The sequence below is a fragment of the Thamnophis sirtalis genome, unplaced genomic scaffold (assembly GCF_051295495.1).
Source record: "Thamnophis sirtalis isolate CommonGarterSnake01/CBP01778 unplaced genomic scaffold, rThaSir2_p1.2 scaffold_2, whole genome shotgun sequence".
NCBI lineage: Eukaryota > Metazoa > Chordata > Lepidosauria > Squamata > Natricidae > Thamnophis > Thamnophis sirtalis.
Window position 1 is genome coordinate 71,760,990 of NW_028261382.1, and position 8,637 is coordinate 71,769,626.

Consider the following 8,637-nt stretch of genomic DNA (forward strand, 5'->3'; position numbering starts at 1 on the left):
TTGCCTTCAGAGGTTGTGGGAACTTCATCCCTGGAGGCTTTCAAGAAGAGACTGGACTGCCATCTGTCAGAAATGGTGTAGGATCTCCTGCTTGGGTGGGGTGGGTGTTGGACTAGATGACCTATAAGGTCCCTTCCAACTCTGTAAATCTGTCAGAGATGCTGTGCCGAATCCTGCACTAAGCAAGGGGCTGGTTTAGATGCCCTCTAAGGTGCCTTTCATCTCTAGGATACTGCCAGTCACAGATTTCCTCCCAAATTAATTAACGTGGCATAAACTCTCCTAATGTGATTTGGACAGAACAGATTCTGTCTTATCCAGCAAGGGTGTTTACACATGCGGGTTCTATATGTCGTGTGAATCCAACCTCCCTTGTTTGTCTTGGGCGGGCAAAGATATCTCTGTCTCTCCCAAAAGAGAAAGCCTTTCGTGGCCTCTTGCCGGACACGCGGGACGCCGCGCAAGCGATCACGCGCGCTCTGCAACAACAACCGAGCAGCTGCCAAGCCAAACCTGGTTTGCTTCCCACCTGGGCTCTTCTCCTCCTTACCTGGGGAGAAGCTCACTTGCTGAGGCGATGCAGCCTCAGGCGGGCGTGGAAAAAAGACCCCCACGCGTGCTTCACCCGGCTGCAGGGACGGTCCCAGCTAAGCTCATGCACGGGGGAGGGTGGGGAGGGTGGGGGCTGCGGTTGACAGCTTTTGGAAAAACACGCAAGATCAACGTGGGAGCGACGGGGAGGCGTGGGGGGAAACACAAACACACACACACACACGCGCCGTGGGGACGGTTGCTAGGGAAACAGCGCCCGGAGGCTGGCACGCTGCCTGCCAGGGAGAAGAAACCACAGTTCAAAGGTAAACTTGGCACGGGGACATCTTTTTTCCCTTTCGTTTGGATGGAGGATGCTCAACCGCGGACAAAAAACGGCGGCCGCGCCTTGGTAGCTCCACTCCCGCGCCTCTTTCCACTCAGCCCACGCGGGCCCCCGGGGAGCAGCTGCCGGAGGAGGGAGCTTGGCGGGCGCCGGCCGGGCCGAGGAGTCTCGGGTTGGGCAGAGTGAGCGAAGAAGGAAGGAAGGAAAGAAAAGAAGGAAAGAAAAGAAGGAAGAAAAGAAAGAATCGTTTCATTTCCGTGGAATTGATCCGTGGGGATCCCACAGCAGATGTTTGGAGATCTGGTAAGGCTTGAAGCTGCAATGGCAATGCCGAGAAACCCCCCACCACCCGCCTCTTTTTGGGGGGGGGGTCTGCAGGAGAGTCCCGCGCGTTCCCCTGGCACTGCCCCATGGGTCGGGGAGTCCTCAGACGCGCAGCTTCTCCACAGGGAAGCCAAAGCCTGCTTGGGCTCTGCGCCCTCCCCCACCCCCCGTGCCTTCTCTCCCAAATGCTTCCCCGGGGAGATGGGGAATCGAGGCTCAGGCGGGGCAAGGAAGTCTCGGCAGGCGGGCAAAGGCGTGTGGGGGGGAGGGGAATTCGGCTGCAGCTCACCTGGCTGGACTGGAAGGGGAGATCCTGGCCAAGGATTCGGCCAGCTAGAGAGTGGAGTGGGGGTGGGCAGAGGCGCGGAGGTGGGGAGAGTGGAGACGCGGCTTTTCCTCTTTCAAAGTCAGCTTTCCAGGGTGGCACAGGATGGCATCAGTGGGAGAAATGCCTATGGAGCTTTTCCCTCTTCCAGATCTTTTCTTTTCTCTTTTTAAAAGTTCTTTATTTTTATTCTCTTATATATAGCTACAAGTATACATTCACATAGTTCTTGTTCTTATTTATCTTTATCACTTTTATATATTTGTTTTTCCATATTAAAAAGTTAAAATACACATTCTGGGTTGCTTCGCTTGCCATCCCATACAAAACCCTATTTTGTAATGTTATCTTTTTCTTTTCTTTTCACCCTCCCTCCCTTCTCTACTTTCCTCGTTCCTCTTCTCCTTCCCCTTTCCTTCTTCCCTTACCTCTCCTCTGCTCCTCTCTTCCTCTTCTCCCTCCTACCCTATCTCCTTCTCTTTCTATCCCTTCCCTCCTTCCTCTCCTCTCTTTCTTCCTTCTATCCCCTTTCCTCTCTCCTCCTCTCTTCCTTTCTTTTTCTGTTGTTGTGGTTATCTCCTTTCATCTCTCAACTGGTGTATTTTCAAGATGATATTCCCGCAAACCCTTTAATTATAATTTTATGCTTATCCTTTCCTATTCCCTTTTCTTCATTATCATGTCCTAACTATTTTTTTTTCAGGAAGTAGAGGAGGAGGGAGAATTGGGGGGGGGGGGGCTGCCCATCTTTCCTTATGTCTTTAGCATATTAGAAACTTTTGTGCTTATTGTTTGGGGGCCCCTTCCAAAGGGCCACTTTTTGTGCCCCTGTCCTGCTGAAGCCTCAGAACTGGGATCTAAGTTAAGTGGGGGGGGGGGTTAAAAAAAGTCCACCTGAGGGCTGTGGTGTCCCTGGTTTAGGTCCACAATGTCGCCCCCTTTGCAAAGACTCTTGTGTTTGATTTGGGGTGTGTGGTGGCTCTGGAAGTGGGGCACAGGGTGAAATCTTCCTCTCCCTTCCCTCTCTGGCTGAGCTGGAGTTTTCCCTCATTTCCTCTTTTTTTTTTTTGCAAGTATTTTATTTAAAAAAAGAAGACAGGAAAGAAGAAGGAAGGAGAAAAATAGGAAAGAAAGAGGAAAGAAAGAGAAAAAGAGTGAGAGAAAGAACGGTTTTCCATCATTTTTTCTTTTTTGCAAGTATTTTATTAAAAAAAGAAGGAAGGAAGGAAGGAAGGAAGGAGAAAAATAGGAAAGAGAGAAAGAGGAAAGAAAGAGGGAAAGAGAGTGAGAGAAAGAAAGAAAGGATTTTCATTATTTCCTCTTTTTTGCAAGTATTTTATTAAAAAAAGAAGGAAGGAAGGAAGGAAGGAAGGAAGGAGGAAAGGAGAAAAATAGGAAAGAGAGAGAGAGAAAGAGGAAAGAAAGAGGGAAAGAGAGTGAGAGAAAGAAAGAAAGGTTTTTCATTATTTCCTCTTTTTTGCAAGTATTTTATTTAAAAAAAAGAAGGAAGGAGAAAAGGAGAAAAATAGGAAAGAAAGAGGGAAAGAGTGAGAGAAAGAAAGAAAGGTTTTCCATTATTTCTTCTTTTTTGCAAGTATTTTATTAAAAAAGAAGGAAGGAGGGAAGGAGGAAAGGAGAAAAATAGGAAATAAAGAGAGAGAAAGAGGAGAGAAAGAGAGAGAGAGAGAGAGAGAGAAAGAAAGAAAGATTTTCCATCATTTCCAAGTGTCTCTTTTTTTCTTTTTTATTGCAGTAATCAAGCCTTAATAGGAAGAGTGCTTATGCATCTCTGGGGCAGAGAAGGGAGCTAAAATAAGTTGCATAAGCAAGTATAATATTCCCACTAATTGCATTGAAGAAGCCCCAGAAAACAGCAGGGGGGCGGGGTTGCATTCACACAGCCAGACTAGGAATAATAGATGGAAGCTGATCAAGGACAGATTCAACCTGGAAATAAGGAGGAATTTCCTGACAGTGAGAACAGTCAACCCATGAAACAGAAGTTGCCTTTGGAGGTTGTGGGAGCTTCATCCCTGGAAGCTTTCAGGATGAGACTGGACTGCCATCTGTCAGAAATGGTGAAGGGTCTCCTGCTTGGGCAGGGGGCTGGACTAGATGACCTACAAGATCCCTTCCAATCTGTTAATCTGTATCTTTTGCTTCTTCTCAGCTACTGAGAAACTTCACATCTGCTATATTTCACTATATTCCACCTACACAGTGAGTGTATCACATTTTGAGGCTGACATTTCTAAGAACTTCAAATTCTCTCTTTTTTCTTGACACCATTTTTTCCAAAAATGAAGATGGTTTTGCTGCATAATTCTCCAATAATGTCAGCTATACTATTGTCTCTTCTTAAGCAATCGCAATTGCCCCATATATTTCAGGCAAGGCAACATTCAACCTCCAAATGTGAATAATATGCATGGAGTTTTTTGCAGTCAGTCGGGAAATGAAGTTAATAACAGTGGCAGGGTGTTCAGCTCACCCGCTTTGCTTCAACTTAGCTTCCTACATCAAAGATCAAATTTAGGACTCCTTTGTTTGTGTCTCCTAAAATAACTGTACCTTTTTTCTTCTCTTCTGTCAAATGCTGGAGGATATGAAAATGGGAAGAGCAACTAAACTTAGTACTGCAAGAGCCAAGATGAAGCAAACAAAAGAGGAAAAAAATGAATCGGGATTCATATTTGGAGCAATTGGTTATACAATTTGAGGTTTCAGATATACAATTTGACTATAGGGCTTCCTGGATGAACAACATTCCTCTGCCTGAAATGGTTTTTCAGGAGGAATCGGGCAGGAAAACAAATGGAAAACAGGCTCAGAAGAGACCATGTAGTTAGAACAGAATAACAGTTGGAAGGGACCTTGGAGATCTTCTAGTCCAACCCTCTGCTCAAGCAGGAGATCCTATACAATTCCAGACAAATGGCTGTCCAGTCTCTTCTTAAAAATCTCCAGTGATGGAGCACCCACAACTTCTGGTGGCAAGCTGTTCCACTGGTTAATTGCCCTCACTATATGAAATTCCTCCTTAATATCAGATTGCTTCTCTCCTTGATTAGTTTCCATCCATTGCTTCTTGTCTTGCTTTCAATTGCCCTGGAATGTAGGTTGACCTCCTCATCTCTGTGGCAACCTCTCAAATATTGGAAGACTTTTATCAAGTCAGAGCTAACCTTTCTTTTCATTAGGCTAAACATTCCCATTCCTTGTAACCATTCTTCATATGTTTTAGCCTTCAGACCCTTTCTTGTTTTTGTGTGTGGTGTTTATACAGAAAACAGAATTCAAAGGGACCTTGGAGGTCTTCTAGTCCACCCCCTGCTCGAGCAGGAGATCCTATAACATCCCAGTCAAATGGTTGTCCAGTCTCTTTTTGAAAGCCTCCAATGATGGAGCACCCACAACTTCTGGTGGCAAGCTGTTCCACTGGTTAATTGTCCTCACTGTTAGGAAGTTTCTCCTTAATTCTAGGTTGCTTCTCTCCTTGATTAGTTTCCTTCTATTGTTTCTTGTCCTGACTTCAAATGTTTTGGAGAATAGCTTGAGCCCCTCTTCTTTGTGGCAGCCCCCCAAATACTGTAAGATTGCTGTCATGTCCCCCTTAGTCCTTCTTTTCTCTAGAATGGACAAGACTAGACATACACAATGGCTGCAATTGTTCTTCCTATATTTTAGCTCCAGCCCCCTAATCATCTTTGATTCCCATGGCTAATGATGGTTATTCCCTTGGTCTTAGAGAGAAATAATTATTTGATTAAAGGGAAGAAAAAGATGGAGCCATTTATGGCTGTTTGGCATCCAATGGCCAGAATCGAAAGAAATAGACGCTTGCAAATGGGGAACCCCACGAGGTGGCATTGAAGGCCTTTTATGGCCACTTAAAAGGGCATGAAGGAGGCGATTGCTTTGACATAGAGATCTGCCATGGGGGTCGTTCCCCTCTCCTTTATTTTGGCTCCCTGGAGCAAAAGGCATTAGGAAGAGAAGATAATTTGGATTGAAATTTAATTATTTATGTAGTTAGAATCATAGACTCTAAAGAATGAGGAAAGAGGTCATCAAAGCCAACCATTGAACACTGCAGGAGTCACTGACACCAGAGATCTTCAAACTTGGCAACTTTAAGACTTGTGGACTTCAACTCCCAGAAATCTCCAGACAGCATAATTTACTCTCTTGTAATCCCTTCCTCTGCAATCCCTCCACTTAGATCAGAGGTCTTCAAACTTGGCCACTTGAAGACTTGTGAATGTCAGCTCCCAGAATTCTCCAGCCAGAGTCACTTACTTACTCTCTTGTAATCCCTTCCTTTGCAATCCTTCCACTTAGATCAGAGGTCTTCAAACTTGGCAACTTTAAAACTTGTGGACGTCAACTCTCAGAAATCTCCAGCCAGCATAATTTACTCTCTTGTAATCCCCTCCTCTACAATCCCTCCACTTAGATCAGAGGTCTCCAAACTTGGCCACTTTAAGACTGATGGACTTTATCAAGCAGAACTGGCTGGAGAATTCTGTGAGTTGAAGTCCACAAGTCTTAAAGTGGCCACGTGTGGGAACCCTTGACTTACGCCATCTCCCAAATGACCTCTGTTTCAAAGCCTCCATAAAAGGGGAAGAAGAAACCCCTCCAGGTAGTAACCCCCTCCACTGATGGACAGCTCCTATTGTCAAGACATTCTTCCAGATGCCCCCTGCACATCTTCATCCATGCAGCTTCATTCCATGAGTTCTAGTCTTGTCCACTGAAGCAAGGAAGAATATTAATTTGTATCTGTTTTTATCCCACCTTTATTACTTATAAGAACACAAGAACATAGAACTGAGTTGGAAGGGACCTTGGAGGTCTTCTAGTCCAACCCTCTGCCCAAGCATTACACCATTTCTGATAGAAGGTAGTCTAATGTCTTCTTGAAAGCCTCCAGTGATGAAGCTCCCACAACCTCTGAAGGCAACTTTTGTTTCATGGGTTGATTGTTCTCACTGTCAGAAAGTTTCTCCTTATTTCCAGGTTGAATCTGTCCTTGATCAGCTTCGGGTGCCTTGGAGAATAGCTTGACCCCCTCCTCTCTGTGGAAGCCCCTCAAATATTGGAAGGCTGCTCTCCTGTCTCCCCTGGTCCTTCTCCTCCCTAGACTAGCCATGCTAGGTTCCTGCAACTGTTCATCCTATCTTTTCCAGTTCCCTAATCCTCTTGGTTGCTTTTCTTTGCACTCTTTCTAGAGTCTCAACATCCTTTTCACATCGTGGCAACCAAAACTGGATGCAGGATTTCAGGTGTGACCTTCCCAGGGCCTTATAAAGTGGAATTAACCCTTCATGTGATCTTGATAGCCGGTTTGGTCTTGTGAAACAAGCCAGATGAGGAATGGAGCCCTCTGACCTCTCTCTCTCTTCCTTCATAGGATGAGAGCAAGGAAATCGATGGCAGCCTCCTGGGGGACCCGGGGCAAACCCCACCCGGGAAGAAGGAGAACGTGAAATGGCAGAAGCCACGATTCAGCCGCAAAGCGCTGATGAAATGTTGCTTGGTGAAGTGGATCCTCTCTAGCACCGCCCCGCAAGGCTCAGGTGAGTCCTGAGGCATCATGGGGCAGGGAGTTCCACAGGCTGAGGCCACCATGGGGCAGAGAGTTTTGTAAGTCACGGATTCTAGAATGGGACTAAACAAGTTTCCCCGTTTTTTCTTGGCTGACGGTTGTTGTTTTTTTTTAAAAAAGAGTTTTATTCTTTTTCAATTACAAAAATAAATCTTCCATCTTTCCTTAAGCCGTGTGTCCTCTGGAGGGAAACATCTCTGTGCAACATCGTTCCTCTTTTGCTGCATCTTTCACATTCATATTAACATTATTTCTCTAAGTTTAGTATTGTAATATATTGAGCATTTAAATGTTATAAAACTCCTCAATTTCCTTCTTATTATCTACTAGTAATAATATATCATTATTCTCATCGTACACCTACTAACAGTCTTATATCCTTATCTATCTATTTATCTATCAATCAAGTTTTTTTTTTCATTTTCATAACAAATAACCACATGTATACTATTACATGACCAACATTCTATTATATTATTAAATATTTACGTCAACTCCCAAAAATGATTATTGGCTCTTCTGCTCTCCATACACCATATTTGTACCTTATCCATCACTTTCTTCTCCCTCTCTCCTTCCCCTCCCTACCTCCTTCCCTCCCTCTGTCGTCCTTCTCCTCTCTCCTTCCCCTTCCTCTCTCCTTCTCCTCTCTCCCCTTTCCACTCCTTCTTTCTCTCCTCCTCTTCCCTCCCTCTGCCCTCTCTCCTATCCCTCTCTTCTTCCCTTACCTCTTATATCTTTGTCTACGTGTATTGTCTACTTATTTTTTTAGCTTTCTTCATTTCCAAACTCCTTTTTTCCCTCCATCCATGGGTAAAATACTTCCCAAATCATATAATATTCAGTTTGCTCTTTCTCCTTTGTTGCTAATGTTAAGCCATTCATTTCTGCACATTCTTATATTTTCCTTATCACCTTCTCATCAATAGGGATCTCTACACTTTTCCAGTGTTGTGCAACTGGCTGACGGTTGTGTTTTTCACAGCAACCCAAGTTCTTGGTGTTCGGAAAAAGAGAACCTTGTTAAGAAGGACGGGGCTGATCCTGGGGATTGCATTATTTGTCTGAATGGGACGTCAAACTTCATATTTATGACCCCCTCATGATTTTCCTAAATGGTATCCCTTGGTTTCTTAGAAGCCTTCTGCTGAAATCTTGTGGACGTTCTCAAACTTTGTATTTCAGGAGTTGTGTTCACTACTGGCCACCAGGAGGCGGTGTACAACCAGTTTTGTTCCTGGTTGGAAACTCCTCAACACAAGTTGGACTTGGTTGTGTGTTCAAAAGTTTAGGGCCATTTGAAGGCACACCCATTGCCCCTGGGTGACAATAGTGAGAGGGCATTCGGCATTTACAACAGGGTGTGTCTCAACCTTGGCTACTTGAAGAAGTGCGGACTTCAATTCCCAGAATTCCCTGATGAGCCAGGCCCAGATCATGCTTTGTCTACGGCAGGGGTGTCAAACTTACAGCCCGTGGGCCAGATCCGGCCTGCAGGAT

At 45.0% G+C, this 8,637-nt stretch overlaps 1 protein-coding gene across 2 annotated transcripts in view; it reads left to right on the forward strand.

The window, feature by feature from the left end:
- Positions 1-759: 759 nt before the first annotated feature.
- KCNIP3 (potassium voltage-gated channel interacting protein 3) overlaps positions 760-8,637 on the forward strand; it is a 68,896-nt gene continuing 61,018 nt past the window's right edge. For both annotated transcript variants that reach the window (XM_087706065.1, XM_087706066.1), the window contains exons 1-2: positions 760-1,180; positions 6,943-7,108. In XM_087706065.1, the coding sequence (XP_087562191.1) occupies positions 1,166-1,180; positions 6,943-7,108 (181 nt within the window). In that variant the 5' untranslated portion in view covers positions 760-1,165. The remainder of the gene's footprint in view (positions 1,181-6,942; positions 7,109-8,637) is intronic.